Source organism: Parus major, chromosome Z (genome assembly GCF_001522545.3).
Source record: "Parus major isolate Abel chromosome Z, Parus_major1.1, whole genome shotgun sequence".
Lineage (NCBI taxonomy): Eukaryota > Metazoa > Chordata > Aves > Passeriformes > Paridae > Parus > Parus major.
In genome coordinates this window covers 23,282,950-23,308,899 of record NC_031799.1, presented here as the reverse complement: position 1 = coordinate 23,308,899, position 25,950 = coordinate 23,282,950, and the positions used below count along the sequence as shown (strand labels likewise).

Genomic DNA, 25,950 nt, shown 5'->3' with positions numbered 1-25,950 from the left:
GGAGAGAAGGACAGAGATGAGAACATCATTCTCAGTCACCTCTGCTATACCATATACAAGGTCTCTGATCTTGGGGTAGTGCAACATTTTCCTCATATAGTTCAGACATCAATTTCTAGCCATGGTAGGTTAGAATAAATCAAACTCTGATTGTATCCCTCTTTAATTATGGAATGTAGTTTGTCTAATACTGGGAAGTGACAAGAAAATGCTTCTGAGAAAATCCGTGGTTTATGTAAGATAGTAAAATGAAGCTGCCTAGAGATTAAGAAAGTTTGAGGTGATCAGAATAAGGTTGAATTGTTACACACAGTCCACACTGTTTACAAAAGAATTGATATGAGACTAATATGTTCTTACAGATGAGAAAATACGTTCTGGGCTGCATCAAAAGAAGTGTGGCAAGAAAGCCGATTTGCTCTCTCTCATGCCCAAAAGAAACAAGCAAATAAGAATCAAATATCTTCTAGCCTTTAAGAAAATTGTTCAAAATAAAACAAAGATATGTAAAGATATGTAAATAAATGTGTTTCATAATGATTTACAGATTTGGTTGACATTTATGAGATGCTTCAACTACCCAGTGAAGGATAATACAATCAAGCTTACAGCTGTGTGGTTCACCCTGTCTTTTGGGTAAGAGTGGTTGAGATTAAACCATTTTTTATAGTCTTGACAGACATAAAAATCATCTGCATGTACATTTCTTACACTATGATCATCTGTTTTATTCAGGATCTTTCCACAAAATGTTATATTTGTCAGTCTGTTCTTGGTTGTAAACTTGACTCATTAGGAATACCTCCTTTGAAAAACTGACATCTTCTGGTGTCAGTGTCTTTCAAAAATTTTATATTATGGAGGATTTTATTCTGATGGAGCAACAGCTCCGTCACATAGGTGGCCAAAGGAGCTGCTCATTCACACCTGGCACAGATTTCTGAATGAATAAGGCTGGTGCCTGAAGTTCTTCTGTTTTTTCACAGCTACTATGGCTTATCTGTCTGGTTTCCTGATGTCATTAAACATCTGCAGTCAGATGAGTACGCATCCCGAGTGAAACATTTCCGCAACGAGGAGGTCTCACATTTCGTCTTCAACTTCACACTGGAAAATCAGATTCACAGCAATGGAGAATACATCAATGACAGGTTTAGAGGTTTTTTTAATATCTTGGCTTAGCTGGAATAAACAGATGCATGCTTTAAAGCTCATCCTAATAACCCAGTTTTTTCTATGAGGTAATGATAGATGGTTTTGTTACCTTTCAGTGAATATTTATTTCTGTTCTTAACTTCTTGACTCATGAGCGTGGGGAGAAATGTACATGCCCTCGTGGTTCCTGTGTGAGGATCTGCAATGCCAACCCAGCTTACTTGTCATCCTGCAAAACAGACCAAAAAGTCTACGTCAATTTTACTTCCTTTCACAGTGGGATTCAAAGGTTTTCAGATCCAACATATGCAGTATATTGTAGGGGGCTGGGCAAAGATGTACTTTCATCTCTGTTGCTGGTTCTTTTTTTATTGATGAAAGGCACTTCTGTGAAATGGCTGAACATGGGGAGGTTAGGATCTTATCACAGAAAAATGAAAGCTAAACATTACTGTAAACCAATAAAAAGCATGAACAGCTCTGAAATGGGAAACAACATTCTGACAAAGACTTCTGTGATTTTTTTAGCCAAAGGCAAATATATTAAGGCTATATCTGGACTCACAAATAACTAGATAACTTAGGGGAAAATTAAACACATCTGGTTTAGGTATCTGGTTTCTATTAAGAACTGTACAGAACAACCATATGAATGGTCTGCTGGAAGTCATGATATTAAGAAATTATTATTTCCGTAGGAAAATCTATATGTAAGTGAATAAAATTGATTATTTTGTGATGATTTAGCAGTAGTAGTAGAGCTTGGGTTTTGACACAGTTAAAGGTTTCTGCATTGAAGAAAAAAACAGCAGTTCTTTAATTTTTAACCTAGCCATAACTTCCAAGTCCCACTCCTTTCCAGAATCCAGACGTTCTCCTAAAATCAGTGTCAGTAACTGAGGTTGTATCAATTTAAACAGAATATTATTGTAAAGCACTAAATATATATTAATTTATGCTAAATCAGTAAATTGCTCTTTCAAATGTGTAAATTTAATATGCATCTGACAGTTACTTGGGATTCACAAAACATTTCCCAAGAGGCATGAACCCATTTGCTATCCTTCCTTCATAAATGTTTCAATACCCTACTCACCCTCAATCTCACTGTTTCCTTCAAGTTCTTTCTTAATGAGAAGATCCATCAATACTTGACTTTTTTGACTGTTGGGTTTTAATTCAAATCATTATGACACCAATTTTAATGTAGTCACATACTTCCTGTCCAAAGGTAAAAAGCGCTTCAGAAGACTGTAGAATGTGTAGTCTGTCAGTTCTGTTTCAATTGACTAATCTGATCACTATATTTTCTTTGTTCTCCTCTGGAACTAGTCTCCATTTTAGATTGGAAAGTGCTGTATGAAAAATGATAATGAGTAACTCCAGCCTGATTTTAATCAGACTGTCACAAATGAGAAATGATATAGTAACTAAAACTAATGGACTGAAAACACTATTCTTCTGACCAATACAAAAAGAGAATTCATTAGTTAGTAAGTCACTTACTGTGATAAATACTACTAGCTTTTTCTCTCCCTTCTCATAAAGATGTGGTTCCAACAAATTTATTCGTGGGAGAGTTTAATTCCTGCTCCTTTGTAGATAGCATATTTTTTGTGTTCCTATTCCTACTATTACTCTTCTTATAAGAAAAATATTTAGCTAGTGACACCAGGTTTGACTAGAATAAAGCCAGGTATGCATTTGGAAGAAAAAACTGCCCTTTTTTCCCACACCTTCATGTGAAATAAAAGACATCATGAAAATAATGATGCATTTCCACATCTTTGTTGTGGTTACTGTTGTTAACATAATGTTATTTGGTAGAATTTTACTAAAAATTCATATTCAATAAAGCATTGTTTTAATCCAGTGACATTGAGATAGAAAGTTACTGTATGTAATATAATTTGTCACTGACTTTTTCTATTAATATTTTGATAAAACCTTGTGTTAAATGAGTGTCTGTAGGAAGAAGGATGTTCAGAAATTTAAAAAAAGCTACCAGCAAATTCGTTATGGCAGCTTTAATTACACAGTAATTATAATTGAAATAGCATCCATAGGCAAAGGATTAATGAGGACATACTTATAGTTAGATGTCTAGCTCTGTAACTGGCAATGTAACTTTTTATTCATGTTATAACCATTTTGTGAAAACTACTTTCAACACCAGTATGTTTTGCATTTGAGCCTAACCAGTGTGTTCCTCTGACAAATCAAGATTGTTTTAAAACTTTTTTCTTTTCAGCTTCTTGGTATTAGCCTGTGCTTGTTTATTCCCAGGGACTGAATATCTGAAGCATTAACTCACTGTTTACAGGTGTAATGTCAAATTATTAGCAACTGTGCTTTTACAAGGCTGTTTCATGGATGTCATAACATTGGTGCTGATTGATGATTAAAGACAAGTAACAACAGAAATATTATCAAATAAATCACATTACCAGTTTGGGCCAGTAACTATGTGGAACTATATGTGTTACTAATTCTTCTTCTGAACAATAGTATTCTAGAACTAGCTAATCATTAATCATAGCTGTAAAATGTATCAAAGGAATCATTGTTACTGAGTTTGAGATTTTTTTAGATCTAAATAGTTCTATTTGTTTTTATTCAAAACTATGAAGGTAGATTGACAGCAATTCTTTGTATTGGGCAGGTTTATTATGATGAAGTTTAAATCAGTAACCTTTGAAGATTCACTCTTTAAGAACTGTGTTTTTGAAGACATTACTTCACTGAACACATACTTCAGGAATTGTACTTTCGTGAACACCACCTTCTACAATACAGGTATGACAAAGAGCCTCAAATGCCCATTGGTCATCTGCATGTCCTCATCTTATATTGATTATTTCTGGTTTTCTAATAAGACATACAAGAAGTCCTCCTGTAAGTCATAATAATATATAAAAAACAGCCAGCTTGCTACAAGAGATAAGTGAAAGTATTTCACTGCACAAGAGATAGTGCAGGCCTAATATTGACTCAGATAATAAATTATTTCTTTTATTCACATAATAAAAGACCTTTTTTAATCTTTGATATCAACTGTCTCTAAAGAGAGTCAGTCTGGAGAGAAGAAAATACATTTACTGTTTTACTGGTAGATTTAACTACTGTATTTTTATATAGTATAAAAGGGTCTGGTGAAATATTTTGTTCACTGTCCTTGCTGTGGCAGGGGAATCTGAATTTATGATCCAAATTACCTAGTCTTTAATCATTCCCAATCTCCTAAGTAATGGGAAATCCATATTTTCACATGTTTCAACAGAAGAATTTATTTTTCTCCAGCTTAAGAAAACATAACTGAAAGTAGAACATGGCCAACTAAGCTTGTTGGAAAGATGGGGCACTTCTTCCCACTTTCCTGTAACTACAACAGTCATAACAGTAATAGACCTAGGTTTCAGAGCAAGCAAAGACCTTTATGTGGAAGGAAGGTTCAGGTTTATAAGGCTGACAAGAGGAACAGGAAAAAAAAAGATTGGTACTGGCAGAAGAATTAACTACAAAGAGTAAGTAACTCATCCATGGACAAGCTGGAGACCATGAGGACTTCTCAGAAATGAAAATGAGTTTAAACTGAATTCCACAGGAATATTTCACTTAAAGGAAATCAAACCAAATTGAACACAATAGACAGTCTCATCAAGAAATAGGCCTGATACTGAGAAAGACAGAGTCAAAGAAACTTGTGAATCCCTAGTACATTTTGTGCAAGACCAGCTGGTGCTGAAAGGCCTTAACCAAATACAATCCAAGCAGGGTAAATTACAGTGGTATAACTTCCTATTTCCAGGCTTTAGTTGGTCCTTTTCAAGAGCTTTGAAAATTTTTCTAGTAAGAGAAAAAACTATCAAAATTAACAGCAGTAACTAGTCCCCTTTTTGCAAAGCTATGAAAGCTCCAAGTTGTCATTGCAGTTGCTTGAAGTTGAAATGTTTTTAATCAAAAGTTGCATATGGAGTTGGCTGCTAGCTGAAACAATTCTTTTTCTTCTTTCCACAGATCTCGAGCAGTATAAATTTGTTGACAGTGAATTGATAAATTGCACATTTTTTCACATCAGGACAGGATGCCAGATTTCTTTTGATGATGACTACAGTGCCTACTGGATCTACTTTGTCAATTTCCTTGGAACTTTGGCAGTGTTACCAGGAAATATTGTGTCCGCCCTCCTGATGGATAGAATAGGACGGTTAACGATGCTAGGTAGGGGATTCACTTTGGTACAGGGAATGTAAAAAGTAACACATCCTCTTTTCAAGGAATTTGGCTCAGAGAATTGGAAAACATTCTTTCTGCAGATGTGTCATTTATGTGGCATCATAAGTACTGTTTTTAAAAGCCCCCAGTTTAGAAACTCTAGGGAAAAAAGGCATCTGCAGCCACCTCTACTTGCTCATCCACACAGATATTAAAAGACCATAATCTAGTCATTTAGAATGTGATTTCGGAGACTGGTGACTGGTGGTTTATCTCTGCTCCAGCTGAAAGGAAAGCAAAGTATGCACAGGTGACCCTCAGCTAGTGGAGCAGCTCCTGGAAAGTATCAGCTGTTCTTTTTATGTTATCAATTTTGCATAGGAACACAGTTGAAAGGTATCTCCTGTGAATTGTCAAAAATGAGAAATTAGTTTTCAATTTAATTGAGTAACTATGTGGTAGTTCATAATCTTAATTTTTCTAGGGCAGTATCTCTATATAAATACAATAAAATAAATACAGTGTTTTTATTATAATACATGAACAGGTTTCATCTACTTACAAAGGATTATGAGCAAAGAATAATGGGAGGGAAGTTTTCCTCAGGCATCTTGCTTTGGGAATTCGAAGTGGCTTCCAGCTGAATACTTTGTGATGTATTCTGATACATGAGGAATTTTACTTTTTTCCTGTGGCCTCCATCCTTCAACATTTGTCTTTCTGTCTGGCCTTACCAGTAGAGGAGGTCTCTTTGGTGTTTAACTCAAATATTTGGGTCACTTAGTTAGCTACACTATGTTCACAGAAATATTAGACAAAACAAAGGTTATTCTTTAAATACAACTCCATGTTTGCTTTATATATTTGCTTCACCTGCCTTGTACCTAGGTGGTTCCATGGTTCTTTCTGGCATCAGCTGTTTCTTCCTGTGGTTTGGGACCAGTGAATCCATGATGATAGGTATGCTGTGCCTGTACAATGGCCTCACCATCTCAGCATGGAACTCTCTAGATGTCATTACTGTGGAGCTGTATCCTACAGACAGAAGGTATGTGCAGATATACTTCCCCTAACCTCAATGTACCAGCAGAAATGGCAAAGAGAAGTTATTTTGTATGAGCCTTGAAGAGGTAGTGATGTTTTGAGAGGGCCAAATTAATAATTTTTCTTATGAAAAGCGAAGGGAAACAATGAGGGGTTTTGAGCAATTTAGTATGTATTTGGCATCAAGTATCACCTAATCAGGAAAATACCATAAATGTAGTTTTATTTGAAAACAGAAGGACTAGCAGCTACTCTCATTTAAAACACAGATAATGAGTAGTATTTCTGAAAACAATGATGGAATATTTTTGAGTTTCCCATAGTTTAACTGTATATGAAGGCAGCAGTTGGTCCAAACCAGAAATACAGCTGCATTTGTCTGTGAAATGGTGGGAATCAAGATAAAAATCATTGTCTGAACCACCCTCAGCTGCTAATCAGTCTGCCATGAATTTGTATGCAGGACCACTTGGAGTATACATTAAGTGGGTAAAAATTATCTTGGGCACCGCTCTTGACTCTTCAGGGCTCTTGTAAGAAATGTCAGGACAATTTTCAAATCCTACATTTCCCCTAGATGACATGGGTTGGGTTTTTTTCAGATACAGGGCACTTTTTAATCCTGACCTTATGTCATTTAATGGACTTAAGGCAGAACTGTTGAGTCATATTCTGTTTCATGGGGAGTGCAAGGATGTAAAAGCTGCATTATCTTGAATAGCCTTGAATATTTTTCCCCCTCGCAAATCCCTAAAAAACATATGTAAAAATACCCAGATTCCTAACAAAGGACATTGTGTCCTTTCTGCTGTTGCAGTGCTAATTATTATGTCATTCACTGGATGTTTGAAATGAAGTGAACAATATTTCCAGTTTATAAATGCATGATGCCTTGGTGGCAAGTGTAATTTTTTGGAAAGATGTTCCACCGTCTTTAGTGTTGTCCATGAAGAGATACAGAAAAGTGTAGACTAGCTTCTCTGTACTCCTTTCATTGTTGTTTTAAAATTATGTGCTTCTTCAGACAAGAAATTGATGTCCACAGCTGTAATTATATCAAATAACAATACCAGGCTATTTAGGAATCCCAAGCACTAAACCTTAATACTAAGTGCTATTATTTTTATTACACCTCAGGAAATTGCTCTTCTGGCAAGAATTCTTCCACCATCCAAATGCTATGATATAATTCTAATAAATGTCCTGTAGAAATTACCATCTTTTGGGCATTCCTGAATGTAGCAGCCACATATGTTTTCCTAAAGTACAGAAGTAAAGAAAAAGAATTGGAAAAGTCATTGTTGCTAACAGAAAAAAAAAATTACTAGGAATGCTATAAAGAATGTAACTGATATTTATCTATATATATCTCTACAGATGTTAAGACATCTTTAGTTGTAGCTAATAATCTTTTTTAATAGTTTCTGCTAGCTTTGGGATTATAGCAATTTCTGACTCATCTTTTCTCTAAAAAGCTTTAGTATGCAGGAATAACTGTCTGAAAACAGAAACTGAATTGAAACTGAGCTGTTTTTAACAACAAATCAGAGAAATAATTTGTCTCTTTGTATTACCACTACAAAAAGGCTGGTGGGTGAATCTACCTGTGCCTGGAAAGACATTGGTGACATATGTTATGAGACTTTTTTCCCAGAAGCTCTGATAGTGATGGAACCATGACTGCTAGTTTTTGCCAACTTGGTTATAAGCAAACAGCCAATCTGAGCTTTTTTTTTAGACTGGAGCAAAGCTACTTCTTGTTTTGTATAACTTTTTGAAAATTTATACCTTCAGGGACTCAAATAAGTTGCTTGTGAGAATTTTTCTCTGATATTTTTTTTTTATCCAGACTAGCTGCAATTTAACAACCAGCACTGCTCACCTCTGATAATCCTGGGTTTCCTTCTCAGACTCCTGTGATCTCCATAACCAGGCACAGCTTGCCACAGTTTGCTAGGAATTTCCAGCTTTTGCAAGTCACTGTAGGGCTGAACAGCCTTTCTCAGCATATGTGGAACACGAAGCTTCCTGATCCGTTTTTGCATATGAAATCCTTCCTACTTAAGATGATGCTCTCTTTTGCTACAAAGCTGCATGCAGAGTGAATCTGGTCCTAAAACTGGCTTCCAGATTCTCCTGTAAAGGGAATATAATCACAAAATCCTCCCTCACTCTGTCAGTGTTTAATACTGTTTCCTTACAGCCTATCAGTGAAATGACCAGAAATGCACAGCAAAAGGGTAGCTGGAGGTTGGGCTCGAAGAAAGGTGGGTGGAGGGAGGCCAGTTCATGCTACCATGCACAACAGGACTGGGTAGCCCCTCCTTTTCCTCCTCCTGGAGACCAGCCAGTTGTTGAACTGCAGGGGCTTTGCTGGTGTTGTGCAGTACAATACGAAAGGTGTTTCATAAATCGTACTCTAGGAATTTAGGGATCATACTGGCTTTTTTCCAGTAGGAATGTGGAGGACTGTTTGGCAGTCTATGTGATACAGAGCACACATTTCAGTTTCTTCTTCATCAGTTAGGGTTGCTTCAAAATCTTGACAGATTTGGATTCTGTATGAATTCACACTCTTCTACATATTTACATTTTGGTTTAGTGATCCCTGGAACTGAGGTAACTACATAGTTTGTCCTACTTTCTTGTTCCAAATTTTATGCTATTTTAGGTCAGCTTTTGCTTTCACGTTCTTCATAAAACCTCAGCTGGTTTGTACAACTGCTGTAATAGATATTAGAGGACATACAGATTTCAAATGGTTCTCAGGTAGATGATGAAGTAGCATTAAAATGGAAAATAACATAACTAATGTTATAATGTCATAAGTGGATTTCTGTCTTCTAGATGATACTTATGAAATAATGAATAATATTTTGATAATACAGTACCACTTTCTGAACTTTTCAATACACTACTTTTAAAAGACAGACATGATATCTGGATATAAACTAGTTATTTCCAATAAGCAAGTAAAACATTACAACTCAAGAATGTAAATAACTTATATTTTCTCTTTGTCTTCTCTTGTCTTTTACCTTATCTTCTTAATGGGCTCTGCTGTCCATCAGGAGAGGAAATCTGTAGGCTGGAGTGTGTTACACCCAAAATTCCAGTCACTGAGCATTTTGGAAGAAACGGGCTGGAAGTGTAACTTCAATACTGCTCTAGGTGCCCAGCACTCCAGCAACATAAACCTGAAGGTGCTCAGCTGAAAATAAGAAAGGCATGCTTAAAGACCATTTTGTTAGCTTTATGTGACTTGCTTGCCTCATATGCAAATTCTGCAACAGAAGTTGGGATTTCATCCTTTCTTCTGACAGCACTCCACTCTCTTAATCATGAAACTGTTTTCTCATGTTGCAGTCCTCAGTCTTATTCACAGTGCAGCTTCCAACTTCTACAGCAGATGAGGGAAACTAAGTTTTCTTCAGTGCATCTATATTTTACCCTCAAGCCCTCTTTGTTCTCTGCACTGGCAGAGTGATGTGGAAAAAGAAATATTGTGTGATGAGGTAATTATGACTTGTGTTGTAATGTGTGTGCCCAAGGGGCCTGCAATAACACTGCACACTTTCTCAGCTCTGCCTGTAATATAAGTAAGAATAGAAGAAAGCTTAAGTTCTCTGAAGAAGGAGCATTGAGACGTTTTTATTACTTTAAAATGCAGTTTTCGTATAAATGGTACCTATCTTCTGGTGAACTTGGGAAGCATCAGCATTATAAGCCAAGATTCCCATCAGAGAGATGGTACTGTACTACAAATAACCATAACTTAAAGTGGAATAGAAATAGATCATCTCCCACATAGAGAATAAATCAGATTGCATCAGGTAACCAAGAATTCATCATTTTACTATGTCTATCATAGATCTGGGTTTGAATCTTGGCCAGGAATACTTAGAATTCAAGGTGAGCTATAAAATTAAGTCATCCTGTTTTGCCTTTTTTCAATGCCTCTGAAAAAATTTCATAAGGGTTTGGCCATAATTAAGAAATATAAAACTCCTATATTCAGTTCATGATACTTAATTTTTTCACTTCTTCTTTAACCCTTAGGTTAAAGAAGAAGTGAACCCCTTAGGATCTATCTATGCCCAGAGCAATAAATAAAATTCTCACAGTATCTTACATCCAAGTTTGTATTGGTGTGGATGACAGAAGAGAAACTTTCTATTCTTTTGAGTCATAATAGCAGTAATTGACTTACTGTAGATCTTCTGACAGCTATTTTCTACTCTCATCCTGTGGATAAAGCTCAGCTGCATTTTGCTGAAATGTTAAGGTTTTTAAGGCATGACCTGCCACACCTATGTCTTTTGCAGTAATCCAAGGAAGAAAGGCAAATTCCACGGTTTTAATTGCACACTAAGCACTATAATCGATCAGGCTATGATATGTATTTCTGTACTAACTTTTTAAAAGAATATAAAATATTAGGACATCAGAAAATTGTCCACAGGACATTTGGAAACTCTATTTTAATGCTTTGCGTATTATCAATTCCAACAAAATTTTGTTGTAACTTGTTCTTGTAAATAGCTTTGGCAAGAAAGAGAACAAATATTTGTGCTACATATTTAGTAGCACTCTGCCACAGGACAAGAAGCTTTTAGATATTTTATCAGCAGTGAAAAAGTGCATCTGAAGTATTTTATGTAGGAATACAAGCACCTGGTCTAAGAAAGAACATATGTGGCAATCAGGAAACAAGCTCTTTTAATCTAAAGGCTTGGATAATCCCTCTATTTTTAACTGTTTGGACTCTTGCCATTTTTATGTGGACCTTGGATGAAAGGAAGCTAAGCATTTTTCTTTGCCCCAGCTTTCTCAGCAGCAGAAGTAAAATACATCAGGGAAAATTCCTTTTCAGTAACATCCAGCTTTCTCCTTATCCTGACATTTTTTATAAAAGACGCATATATTTTTCTCCTATCAATACTAAAATCTGTATCTGGGTTTGTTTTTTTTAAGACAAACCCAAACTGATTAGCCAGAATTTTTTTATTGATGTGCCTGAAAGACTTAAGTGAACTCTATAGCTGGACAACGAATTCTTGCTACTTACAGCTGGTCTCCCTTGAGCAGTAATGAGGATTACTCATGAAGTCAACGTGAAATTTTTGTGCAAATATTGGTCCAATAATTGATCAATGCAAAGAAAATTGGTGTACACATGAATGGTGTATACTTGGAACTTTTCACTTAATTTGTTGAGGATGGTAAGATGATGAATCACATAACTTTGATCATTTGCTGACACTCTTGCACTTCCCTCAAATATTGTAGCAGAGACTATACTAACACTGCCTAACACTGCCTAACAGACAATAGTCATATATATGTGTGATTTGCAGCATATTTATTTCCTGGCTATTTTTATTTCCCTGGATTCATGACAGTTAATTATAAAAGCATGAATTAATACAGATTTTAAAGGGTTTGAATCCCAAACACTGTTCTAAGAAGGATGTCTAAAAAAACAAGCAGTCTGAATTTTCTACCCCTTGAGCTCCATAAAGGTTTGAACACCTTGTTCTAACTATAAGTACAAACACATTCAAACACAGTATTAAAACTGAAGGGTATGAAGGTATAAGATTAAACAGTGACTATGCTTTTCAGGTGCAGGTCGTAACAACAATTTACTTAAGCCTGTTAAAATCTTATTGTTCATGCCAATTATGTGCTTATTTTAGGCAAAAGGACATGCCTGAAATCTGCTTAAAGATTAAAAGATTGAGCTTCTTCTGGGTTGTTCATTTTTTAATTATCAGGACAGCTAAGGGTAGTAAAATGAGCTTATTTTTTCTTACTTTTATTTGTTTATAATTTGATAACACTAATGGGATTAAACTAATAAAACCTCCTTACAATCAGCAAAATTCTGTAAGTCCATTTTACAAATAGAACTGGTTTTTCAGTGCAGAAAAATTCCCTTAATTTTGTTCAGACAGAAGTATGTATTTGTATGAATTACAAAATGACTTTAAAACTCAATAAAGTAATGCTGAGTATATAATCAATAATAGAGCCAAAGAACAGTGGCATCTGTAGAGACCAGAACATGAAAAGAAATGGTTCAAATTGCTCAGAAAATTGTATTCAGACCACTGTCATAATAGCTGATATAAGCAGCTAACATCTGTGGAACAGCTTACCTTTATACCTAGTGTATAAAAAACCACTAACCATAAGTAAAATATCCCCATATGTTTTGTGCTATTGCTTTTCTAAATATTTCCTGCCTGTATCTATCCAAATTTGTTTTAGCTGTATCTATGTATTCTTTGGGGAATTCTGGTATCTCTGAATTTACTGAGGCTGTTGATTGACTATGTGTCTAGTTTCTCCATCTTTTGGGGTTTTTTTCTGCTACTGTTATTTGGAGTTCAGTCTGATTTTACATCAGCATTGGCAACCAAGAAAATCATATTTATGTGCAGTCTGATCACAACCAGTCACCACCATAACTTTAGAAGTACTTTCTGTGCATAAATGAGGCTGATATTAGAACCATTCTGACTCTTTTCCTTTCCCTCTTCCCTTGAGTTCTTCATTAAAGCTGCAATCTCTTGTTATCCTTGGGTTTCAAGTTCAGATGTGATGTCTTTAACGTCTTTCTACATGCTTGCAATACAGTCTATATTAACAAAGTTCTTTCCTCTTCAGGAACCTCAAAGACATTCATGCTTTTTGCAGCTCTCCAGAAGGACCTTGACAGGCTGGAGAGATGGGCAGAGAAGAGCTGTCTGTAATTCAGCAAAGGCAAATGCCGGGTCCTGCACCTCAGGAAGAATAACCAGTAAAGTCTGGGGACAGACCTGCTGGGCTAAGATGAGCTTTTGACTGTTTGAGCTTTGGTGACTGACTGTGGCCCCTTTCAACCTTACCCACCCCGTGATTTTATGAACCCTACAACATCCATCAGTCTGGTGCTCTTTCCTTCTCAATAGTTACACCTGGGTCATATTCCTCCAGATATTCTGGGCTTTATATGTTCCTGGAGCCCAGATGTTTCCATAGCAGACATCTGCTTGTTTTCTCATTGGCTTTGGAAGTTCACCCCAGTAGAATGGCTCTTCTCTGCTTCCTTCAGTGTTATCTCATGGTCTTCCTTCAGACCCAGTCCTCCAAAGGTCATGCTTAGAATGGGCATGTTTTAACTTGCTTGTTTCTTTGAGGAAGGAATTTTCAAGGAGCTGCTGTGACTTTTTCTCTGTCAGAAATTTTCAAAGGCAGCACTTACCCAAAGTGTCTTCATCTTCTGCTCTCAGCAATGTGCTCTCTGGCCCTTAGGGGTCTGGATTACTGCAAGGCAGAACATGTAATTTTCAAATTTTTTATGTCCAGGATGTGCATGATCAGGTTTCCTTAGCACTATGTATTTTGTAAAAGTACTGCAGGTTCAATCAAATATATATACAAAACAAGTAAACAATGACTTTGAACATATAAGAGACATATCTAGGTCTCTTCCACTTGTTTTTCTCTACAGATTTTTGGGTAGTTTCTACTCTGCCATAGAAATGACCTGTCTCCTTTTCTTTAGATACTGCCAATACTTAGTGTCATGCATTATCTGGATGAATGCCATGCTTTACACAAAGAGGAATTGTACTTACTTCAGACAAAACAGTAATTTTTTGGCTAAATATCAGACATTACAAAGAAATTAAAATACTGCTGGGGAGTGCAAGAGACATACTGACAAACAAATAATACATAATCACACAGTTAAAAAAAAGTAATTTGTGTTTTGTCCCAGATTCAGAAAAGACACATAATACAAAAAGCTGTCCCTAGGATGTTATCAACTCCTCTGAATTTACTTTTATAACATTTTAGGTAAGAAATTGACTTTGGTCTGCAACAATGGAAAATAAACATTTAAAGTAACAGAAAAGCAACTATTTGAAGGTGTATTAATTAGTATGTTATATGTCTTAATTCATATTAAGATATTCTGCAGATATTCTTTTAACTGATTTAAGAATTTGACAGGAAAGACACTATTATTTCAAAATGGCACATTCTGAATCTTGTTCAGATCTTGTTCAGAGGACCTCTCTGATAGCATCGTTTACCATTTTCAAAATCAAAAATCTGTTCTGTGAAGAGCACTGAGACAGTATATCCTTGCTCTTAGCTGGGGTCAATTGTCCTTACTTCAGTTCTCTGGGCTCCTCTTTAGTAGCTCCAGCAGAAGCTTTTCAAATTTCCTGGGAATTCAGTCTATATCTGAGCATAAGAATGCTTCCTTTCCCTCACAGGTGCTTCAGTAGAATACGGAGAGTGCATTTTAAGTCACTTAGATCACTAGCATTTCTCTTAATTCCTGTTGTTTGGACTGGGGCTTTTAATTGCAGTGCAAGCAAGGAATCTTTTCTGAAAGTTAGAACAACTACCTTCTTGATTCTTTTTATTTTTATTTTTTTTAATCCCAGAAGAAACAGCATGAGCTCCTTATAGACCTTGTCTCTAATTTCTAAGACAGCTGAGAAGCATTACAGATTCTACCATTATAGATACCTTTCTTAGGAAACTTTTTGTAGGGCAGGTTTATTCTTGCATCAATGAATCATACGGTCATGTCAAAACACAATTTAAATTATGGCAGTTTGCATAATACATCTATGCAAGAGTTACAAAATAATTAAAATACTTCAGACTACTAAGATCACATCATTGCAATGCAAGACTCCACCTGAATTACCTATGTCACACTTTCTGTTGGCAATCTATTTCCTTTTCCTTTTGTCCAAAGTTTCTCGGATATCTCATTCACCCAACAGGTTTTTATATACCCTATCTTCTTTAGCTCTGAGAGATGAACAGTCATTAATATTGGAGGTCTCATTAGCCTTTGAAGAAAATCTGTTTCAACATGTATCACCTGTAAGAAGTTCCATTGTAATTCAGTACCCTAAGATTATCAGCCTTTATTTCTGTTCAATAATCATCACACAGATGGTGAAGCAGTTCTCTTTCGGAAGCTCCTACTGTAGCCATTTAAGTCTTACTGAATTTCCATTAGCAAGCTCCATGTTCAATTTTAGAGGTGCAAACTCACCTGTTCAGTCATTCATTTCAGATTTTGTTCCCTGAGGCAGAAGAATTAATTACCTCAATGAAATACTGTAGCAACTGAGTTTTAATTTCGCATTTTAAATAAGAGCACAGAATATGAGCACAGAATCCTTATTGGCATAAATTTTACTTAAGATATTTGGGCTGTACTGATTTATTCACACTGAAGATGTCTCAAAGACATTACTCTTTCACCTATATTTTAACTTTCTTCTTTTTTCTCTTCTAGGGCAACAGGCTTTGGCTTTTTGAATGCACTATGCAAAGCTGCAGCTGTACTTGGAAACCTAATATTCGGTTCCCTTGTTGGTATCACCAAAGCAATCCCTATTCTCCTTGCTTCTACTGTTCTTGTATGTGGAGGTCTGGTAGGACTTCGGCTTCCTGATACAAGAACCCAGGTGTTGATGTAACTGGAAGAAACATTCACTATTTATTTCCCTCTTTGTACAAATGTCAATTCTCCTGACTGATAGTGCAAAGGCTTCAGATTTTCAACACACAGTAGAGTGCTCAAATGTCAGAAATCAAAATCAAAGGATACTTTAGAGTAGCAGAGATTTAACAACCTCTCTATGAAAGTTTTAAATTTCACTTTTGTTTGCTTGCATACCTTGCTATTCAAACCCATTTCACTTCAAAGTGCAAAGCTACCTCTTAAAACAGTTTTGGTGACATACCCAGGAAGGTAAAACCATACTGATAATTAGATATTTAAAATGCAAGCAGTCAGATTATTTCAAAAACACACGCTAAATTTGGCCATGGCATTGTGAGCTTTGTAACAGTACAGACATGCAAGTCAATTACTTAGCAGTATTGGTGCAGGGAATGTTAATGTATCAATGCATGCAGCATTTATCAGGAAACTCAACTGATCACATCTGTACTGGGAACAGTGACCTTCTGCAGCTGTGCTTAGGTGGCAAAAACTCGTGGCAAAGACTCTTTCTTGGGAAACATTTTTAGGCAGATTCAGTCCAAGTAAAGATTACCAACTACACCCCATACTGGCTGAGGAGAAGGCAACAGCTACTGCAGGGAGTTTAAAAGTCCATACAAGTGTGCAGCAGAGAGAATAACAAAATTAACATTTTCACTTTTTGCCTCTGATGCTCCAGAAAAATTTTGTTTTATTCTGACTTGTGGCATCTGGGATATTTTTTCATTTAAAACAGTGAACTTGTCTTGTTCCAGGAATGAATGAATGCAAATAGTTTTGTTGTTAGTATGACTAAAGTTAGAATCAGGCCATTGAACTATATGATAGGAAAGATACTTTCAGAGTGGAATTTATATATGTAAAGGCCTTTTTTTTTTTTTTTCATATTTTCTACACTTTTTAACAAAACCATTTTCTCAGCTAATTTTTAATAATTCCAGAAATGTCTGACTACTTAATATTTTTTACATGTCTCTTTGAAAAGCTGCTAAGAAATCAGCTATGGCAAGGCTGCAGGGAGTGGTAATGTTTTTATTAGACCAAGTGCATAGAGAGAAAGCAAATGGTAGTAAATACATTTCTTCTATGCTGTGGACCATTCTGATTACTGGAAAATTCCCCATCAGTCCTAATGGCATGCAGAAGATTATGGGATCTCTAAAATATCAGCATTACCAATGTAATACAGATACATTTATAAAATTATCAAAGAAAAGAGGAATGTTTCTGATGGCAGAAACTGGCATTGCTTTCAGTGGAGTTAAGACAGCTGATAAACTATCTGCAGATTCAAGTGTCAAATAACAAATTTTCTATAAAACGTGAGGAAAATTTTATTCAGTATTTTTTTTCTAATTTTGTCTGACAGCATTTATTAGGTAAATGAATCATTGCCAAGGAACTAAGCTCTCAAATAAGGTCACCATATAGTAAACTAGAGTTATTTTCATTGATTTTTCTCTTGCTCTTAGATGTGAACTTGGTTTTGGGTAGTAATATTTGACCCTGCAGTCTTTTTAAGTCATCATCTTTGTCATATTAAAATAATCAGTTAAAGTCTACATAAGAAGATGATTCAAGACATTTATAATTCACTGTTTAATCTACTGATTCTAGAAGTGACATTCTCAGTTACTAACAAATGTCTCTGCTACACATTGTAGCAGAAAAAATGTTAGCCCAAGATGTTATTTTCTCCTACAAAATGAGAAAATTGACAGAATAAAAAAAGCATGAGTATGGAAAGCTAGGGGACATTTTTTTTATGTTGATCATTTAAATATGCTGTAGTAAGAAAAAAATAAGTTTAGCAAGTGTGTTTATTTTGGAGTGTTAAAATGAAGACATTTGAGATTAAATATTTTATGTTTAAATCTGACTTAGACATGTCTCTTAAATTTCTAAACTATGCTAATAAATGAAGAAGAATTATTTTTCACTAAGTTCTGGAACAAAATTCTGGCCTTAGTCTTGCATCTGTGGTTTTTGTCCACTAGTCATAGCCTTTACGTTATTTTAAGGCTCTTTTCTACAACTGATATTGTATTTGAGCCCTTTTTCTCTGTGCAATTCATTAGTAGCACATGTTCAACTCCTTGCACATACCGCACAAGTTACTTTGAAATCTGAAGCCTCTGTACTTATTTGGAGTAAACAACCACAACAATGGTAAAGTATTGCTTTGTGTTGCTATGCACTGTCCTCTTGCAGTAGTATATTCTGTCCATCTCTGCATGTAATTCCCATAATACTCAGATACAAGACTTCATTCCTTCTGACCAGCTTGAAGGAAATGTGTCACAGAAAAATAATATTCAGATTTTGAGGGCTATGATTCAAGTTTAACACTAAAATCTAATGACATGATTTCAGATGATTTTATGTTGATTTCAGTGTTGTTCTTATTGTAAATCCTGACTGCATCATAGGTCTGTGATTAAGTCTGGATGAAATGGAATATTGTAACAACAGGAATTAGCAGAGATTTTAAAAAATGGACTCTGCATGGTCCAGAATTAAAATATTCTCTGGTAGAAAAAAGAAAAAAAGAATAGTGGGTAAGATCTGGGAGAATAAGAAAGTAAAAGAAAAAACTCGAGAACAATTCCAACACAGGAAACAAAACCTAAAGTTAGAATTTTCCTAGATGGTAAGCTAGCTGGATCAACAGATTTGAGCTGGTGTGCAAGCCACTATTAAAGTTGTTTGAACAATCAATAATTTTTGATTGAGCACAGTAAAGATTTCTCTCATAAAGACAAAAAAGTGAATGCAATTTCATGCTATAAATAATTTGGTGAGATAGGTGAAATCCACAGACTGGGACTGAAGTCTATGGAGATCTGGACACAAATGTTACTCACATTATAAGCAAAAGTAATTTAACCAGTCTTCAACAAATCTGTCTTTTTTTGCAGCCTCCAAAGCAATCACAGGTAATAAATATTAAATGGAAGGACCCGCACTTCCTTTCTATGTCTATTCACTTACATGTCACACGAAGAAGCACCTAGTGGCATGGCTAGATTCCTAATACACCAGAGAGAAGCAAACTTGATCACTTTTGTGTTTTACAGTTCTAAAACATATGTAATCAAAACTGCAAATTTTTATGTCACAGAACTGACTGACTGCTAGCTAGAAATCCCCGTCAGTCTAAACTGAAGTAGGATATAACATCTAGGAATTTTCTTTGCAGATGAAAAGCTCATCCCAACAGCAGCAATGACAAAAAGCACAATGGCCCCTGAAAACACTGACCACTCACAGCATTTAGAATGCTGTTAACCATGATGATCAACTCCTTTGAAATTTGGAAACTGTCCAGAAAAGAGACCACATGTTTTCATTTTTGGCAAGGAAATTTTATTCAAAGTAGTTTTACACTTACAGTTTGTCTAATAGTAGACCTCAAGTTAGCAGACTCTAATTTCTTGAAACCATCTTATTCATCATGTTAGTATGCTTTAGCCAACTTGATTATACCCAAGCTGCCACCCTGTCACTCGGAAGCATGCACTACAACATTTGGCAACCTTTGCACTGGTTGTTGAGTACAGGCTCCTGGGAAGGGAACTAGGAATAGGTGTTCACGGTGGAGCGCCAAAGAGGATTGGTAATGGGTGAGATACTGGGAAACCTTCTTACTCTTTTCTTGATTTTAACCAGTTCTCCTACAGAGTTGTGTGCTAGAAAAGTTGGGCACTGATGAAAAAGAGTTAGTCCTCCTTCCTGGTGGCTCTAGTAATCTAGTCCTCCTTTATCATCTTAGGAATATGGGTCAAAGCTAACTCAAGCTCTGCTTGTTTTCTCTTCCTGCCATTACATGCATTCCATCCCAAATTACTTTTCTTACTAGGGGACCAGCCTTAAAGAGAGTCAAAACTCTTTCACCCAATTCTGACTTCCCAGGAACATTCAGTAAGAAGTTTTGTTACGTATCTTTTTTGTTTCAGTTATAATTTTATAAAACAATATGGAAGGCAGCCTTAGAAGTCCTTCTGTTTGTGAATCTCACCTTTTGAGACAGCCAGACTCCACGTTTCCCTACCTTTCGAGAAGGCTGACCTAATACAAGGAGAGGTGTCCTCTCAGAAAGGCCCCTGATGACCTCCTGATTTGAGGGAATCGTCTTGCCTGTGCAGCTAGCTCAGCTCCATTCAGAGGTAGTTATATTCTGTATTCTTTTTTTTCTTTTTTCTACCACTATGGAGCTTTATCTTTGAGTAACTGCTCTCGAGGCACAATGGTGGATACCAATTCTCAGCAAAGTAATATAGTCCTCAGTCACTCATATGGACAGCCTCTGTGTGCTAGGCTTTAGTTCTCTTCCCCATTCTGAGTTTTAAATTAATCTTCATTAGTCAGAGAAAGCTGTTTACATCCAGTCGCACCTCTTTACCTAAACAAGATGATATCATGCTAATACAGCCTACAAGCCATGTTTCCTGTTTAATAACCTGGAAATGCAATTGAAATTTCAATCACAATGTTAAAAAATGAATCCTTGCTCTCAGGGGGTCAAAGACACAAGAAGTGAAAACAGAAATTCTCTGCTTCCTCTGGTGTTTTGAAAGAAAACACATGTTCAGTAATCATATTCCAGAAGAAAACACATCTGAGAGACTGCTTTTCTGTTATTTCCTGCCTTCTTGTTCATTAAACTTACTGTAAAATATTATGTATTTGCCTGCATTAGTACTTTCAAATGCTGCTAGTTGAGAAAACACAGCATGAAAATACAGACTTTTGCTTGTACTTTCAAGCTAAGACATGGTTCAGGCAATGATGTGGAATTAGAAGAGACATGCTAGCCAGAAATCTGGAACTCAGTTCAAAACCTGAATTAAATAGAAAGCATCAATTTATAATGCTACTTGCAGATCTCACCTTCATTTAACCTCACATAGTCTACAACCAGTCCATGTTCTTCTATCAGCTTCATTTGCCTTCTTCTAATAATTTTAACAAGTGATGCAAAATATATTTGCATTCACTCTCATTAGCTGGGTTTCTTTTTTGGTTTTTTTTTTTGGTAGAGGTAAATTTCCTATTTCCTTCTGCAAAGGAAGGACCCTCCAACATTTAGTCCCACTCTAGCTGTAAAAGATTGTTATAAAGAATTTCATCCATTTTCAGGACCTGTTTTTTAATGCACTGACTTGGCATGTAAAAAGCAGAAAAAAGAGATAAATTTGACCTGATTTATTTACTTTTCTTATTGAGCATTTTGTTGAATTATATACATAGATGCTGGCCTGTAATATGGAGTTCTAGGCCTTTGAATACATCTGGGGAACTCAAAATTAACAAAGCAGTAGTTTTCAGCAGTCTTGTCCCACAACATGCACACTAGTTATATTTAATAGGACCAAAACACTTAGGGAAAAGTACAGTGCTTTCTAGGGCAAACAATCTATTCTCTTTGACAAAGATCTAGAACGTATTGCTCACTTTGGACCAGTACACAGTCCGATAACCAAAGATTGGGGATTACTTAACAACAGAAGTATTTGGGTGAGGATGACCTGACATGAAAGTATTGTTCTTTCCAGACAGGATACTCATGAATATACATTTTAATGCCACATAACCAAGATGATTTGTGGAGACCTTGTCCCTACTCTGGCCATCAGCACATTTGAGTTGTAGCCAGACACATCAGTCCACAAGTGAGAGAGAAAGTGAGAAAGAGCTGGCAGGCACTTTCAGCAGTCTTTCCACAGCTAGCCTCCTAAGCTCATTTCTCTTGGATCCTAAGAATATGGTTTTTTGCTTAGTTTTCTACTTTCTAACTTTGGACATCTACAACTTGCCATTCAGTTTCCACCAGTAGTTGTGATGAAGCAAGCTTAAACCACTTCAGTGCTAGAGGACAGCACATAGCTCATTGCCAGTAGAGTACTCTGCAAGAGTCCAGTGCCATATGTGCTGTTCCAGTTTCATTTGTTGTCGAGCACTAGAGCTGTCGGCTAGCACTTCTCTTGTAAAATTCTGCATGTAATCTTATCTATAAGACATGTCTTCTATCCTCTTAATGTCTGCCTTGTATGACCATATGTATGCCCATCCCCCACTGGCTATGTGATAAAAATATTTTGTGAATCTTACATGGTCGGTCTTACCCAGCTAAAAGGTGATCCTTCAAAAGAAGAGGGTTGAGAAAAATAATGAAATGGAATCAACTTAAATGTAAACAGTGAAGAGTAATAGTTCAAGATATAGGCCTCAATTATTTTTATTTTTTCAGATGTTTTCTTCAAATCCTAGCCTGAAGCTATATAATATTTTATATTGTAAAGAAATAGTACACAGTTAGAAGTGAACACATGTGCAGACATATATGAGTATACACACATATGGACACACCTCTGTAACACAGGTGAATGTTAAATTTACAAACCATGTTTTCATCTCTTTCTCCGTGACAGTGTTGTTTCCTTCATTGTGCATTATTCTTTGAACACAAATAACATTCTGCTCCATTCCTTGTGCAGAAACCTCTACTTACTCATGTGCAAAATTGTTGGGATGCCAAGAGTCATCTCAATTAGCCATTAGCTTCCAGTCATCAGAAGGGGATTCCTAAAATGGTCTGAAAAATGAGCTCTGACTTAGCTGTTGCCTTCCCCTGCCTGCCCACCCCACCCACCTGCCCCATCACTCTGTGCCAAACAGCAAAGCAGCACATCATGCAAAGGCACTGGTGTTCCAGTGACTAGGAGAAACAGCACTCTCAGATAATACATAACTCCTAAAAGCTATGAATTTTGTCTTATTCAACCAAAAGGCCTTCAAAATGGTCCATGGGGATATCAACATGCTAACTTCTGTGTAATGTATGAGAAAATGTCTGTGATTTTCTGTATTGTATGTTTTTCATTGTTTCTGCATATATGGCTGCTGTTGTTCTAGTGATGTGGTTAAAAAATTATTTGCTACTGTTCTTATCAGCAATTTTTGACCAGCCTGAAAGACCAGAGCCATTGCCAGGGTGTTTTTCAATTAATGATTAACACCCATGAAGATCTTCTACAGTAATTAGTGCCATATAAAGTCACGCATACTATAAATCAAGCCAATCCAGGGTGAAAACGTCAGCACATACCCACAGACCAGTGACAGAAAGAGCTCTTCCAAAAGCTCTGGCATCTACTACATATCTTCTTTGCTCTTTTCAGGATGTTCACTCTCTGCAGTATTCTTCCTCTGGCAGTGGACACGCACTTATGCTGCAGAAGGAAGAAAGCAGAAGAAAGGGCGTATTCCTTTCTCAGGAAGGAATGTATATTTGCTATAGGAAAGCCAGCTCTATAATAAGATTAAAACAAACAAACCAACCCATGCAGCTTGCTGGTCCTTTTTATCCCCATGTCTCCTGTGAGTCGGTAAACTAAATACTAGTGCATACCAAAACTTTGGGAGGAGACTAAAGGTAGCCAGGCTTACATGGTATTTCTTTTGGAAGGGAGAAGGTCTTTCCAAGGAGAAAACATATGTAATGAGTGAAACCATAGCATATAGTTTCTAATTGTGATCATGAACTGGCGGTTTTAAGTAGAAAATTGTTGTTCAAATCTATAGCAGCAGTAGATAATACTATCTGTTATACAGAAATGTGTAAACATAGATTAAAATCAATGGCTTGGAAAAAAAAAAGGATAATATTTGAAGAACTACTTAAAAACCACAACCTTCCATCATCTCTTTTGGACAAACCTTTTAGCACTTTCCTGTTTCTGCCTGCTACCAATATGGTGACTAATTCCTTTAGTGCCTCACTAATGAAATGAAAGTCTATATTGACATTTACAAAAAAATTGAGAGCAGGCATGAAATTAGCACTGTAGGAAAGCTAGCTCATTTATAAGAATTTTAAAAATGCCCCAAGTTGCTAGTGTCTGCCTGCATTTATTGTCCTCCAAGTGGTTTAGGATCCTACAAAGTGTTACGTGAAAGAAGCTTTGTATGTGTAATCTGATTCCTGTTTAAATCAGTGAAGCAGTTTTTTAGGATCAGGATCCCAGCTTTGTCTTTCAAAAATATTAAGTATGTGTCTGTGTACGCTGCCATGCTGGAATTGCTATTGTGAGAGAAATGCATTTTTTTCAGCCCTTTTTTAAAGGTGAATAATTTTAGCCTGGTTTTTCCTATGAATGTAGAGTTTCACAAGCATTAAAAGGATTTTAATAGCAATGCTGCAAGCTAAGTAAATCAACTGGCTACTTATTTTAACCATTTTCTACAGAATGTTGTATTAAAAGCCCAAATAAAAAAAAAATAAAAAATACTGTATTACCTTCAGCTGCACAACATTGTCACAACTAAATTGTATCTCATACTTGGCCTCAAATGTATGTAGGAACATACTGTAAAAAACTAGATGCTTTTTAAGCAGGCCATTTCCATTGCAGTATAATGAAGTATGTGCAGAAGTCAGGTATCAAAGATGAGGTACAGGAAGTAGAGGCCTCTTGGCCTTCACTGCAACTTATTAGGACTGTAAGGCTACCAATTTTCTTAAAAACTTGTTAGTTTTTTACTTTCACTGCAATTTATTGGTATTGCCAGGCTACTGATCTTCTTAAAAACCTGTTAGCATTTTCCAATGCTAAGCAACAGAAGGAAAACGTGTATTCTTTTCTAGGTCTTTTTTCAGTTACTTTCTGTTCCCAGCTTCTACTTCTAAACTTCCACTCGGATTTCCAACTGCTCTGAGCCAACTGGCTATACCATTTTCGAACAGTCTTTGGTGTACAAACACACAGGTATGTCAGTGGGCAGACCGTTTCTGACAATCTCCATCTCTCAATGCAAGGCAACATGTACATATTGTATATAAGGGTAAGAAGCTACTTTAAAGTTGAATTGCCATTTTTTACATGGGAATCCAACTTCAGATCTGCTAATCTGCATCAAGATCTTGGCAATGGTCCTGACCTCTCTGTTTTTTTCTTTCTTTGTTTCCTTTTCTGCTGTGTGCGCCTGGAAAGCAGGTTACAGTCATCACTATTGTATATATGTGTTTGCATGTGTGTGCCTTGATGAATTCTCTCTTTTGGAGTTCTGAATTTTTCATTTCAAGTCCAGCTGGTACAATTGTGAACTCATCTTTCCAGTACCCTCCTCTGCGTCAAATTGCCAGCTTCCAAAATGTTTGACCAAGTGTTTTGATTAAGTCCTCTGAAGAAAGCTGTCTGTATATTTGTGAAAGGGCATGCTCTGTGTAGGATGACTGTGTACAGTATAAATCTATAAAATGTGGAAGTGTTTATAAATTTATCTGCAAAATATTTATCATCTGTGTAACAAATGCAGTTATTTAGTGTACATCAGATTAATAAATGGGGATGATTTTTTGCTCTGCTATATTAAAATAAAGATATGTTCTCTGCAATGAATACCAGGTGTGATAGCCAGAATATTTTTATTTTTTATTCATAAGATACTATGCTACCCACTATGCAAAAAACAGCTCTTTTGCCTTAACTAGTTATTTTACAATGGTTCTCTATGTATCTCATCTTTAGTGCCTGTAATAGAAGTTTAACACGTAGTAAAAAGTAAACATGGAACAAGTTAATAAATGAGTTTACGTGACTGTGAAAAAAAGATAGGTAAAAGTTACTGGGGTTGTCAGAGGCAAAGTTCTTCAGTTAGCCGTCTGGGATTCATATTTTTATGGTACATAACTACACAAAATAGACACCTGGTCTTTCAGTATATGACTGTACTGCAGGAGTACATTATCAACAGAAGGGTCTAGTCTAACTCAGTGTGAAAAACATACTGCTGCAAAGTAAAATGATCCATGAATCTCAAAGGCCAGTGGAAATTCACACAATAAACCATGGTTCCATAAGAACTTAATATTTACAGGAAAAAGCCCACCACCACCAAAAAAACCAAAAAACACATACTAACAGAAAAACCCCCAAACCACCATACACACAAAAATACAAAAAAAACAACCCAGAAACCCCCAAAAGTGAAGCACAACAGCA

At 36.1% G+C, this 25,950-nt stretch overlaps 1 protein-coding gene and 1 long non-coding RNA gene across 2 annotated transcripts in view; one reads left to right on the top strand and one right to left on the bottom strand.

The window, feature by feature from the left end:
• Positions 1–25,349, top strand: part of SV2C (synaptic vesicle glycoprotein 2C) — a 115,307-nt gene extending 89,958 nt beyond the window's left edge. Inside the window, exons 8-13 of the mRNA XM_015615284.2 lie at positions 548–636; positions 987–1,151; positions 3,818–3,951; positions 5,173–5,376; positions 6,259–6,418; positions 15,734–25,349. Of these exons, the coding sequence (XP_015470770.1) occupies positions 548–636; positions 987–1,151; positions 3,818–3,951; positions 5,173–5,376; positions 6,259–6,418; positions 15,734–15,917 (936 nt within the window). The 3' untranslated portion in view covers positions 15,918–25,349. The remainder of the gene's footprint in view (positions 1–547; positions 637–986; positions 1,152–3,817; positions 3,952–5,172; positions 5,377–6,258; positions 6,419–15,733) is intronic.
• On the bottom strand, positions 986–8,364 carry LOC117245628. The gene is made up of 3 exons (XR_004500515.1): positions 8,297–8,364; positions 1,265–1,384; positions 986–1,107 (listed from the first exon to the last, which is right to left on the bottom strand). It is a non-coding gene; the product is annotated as an uncharacterized LOC117245628 (long non-coding RNA).
• Positions 25,350–25,950: the final 601 nt, after the last annotated feature.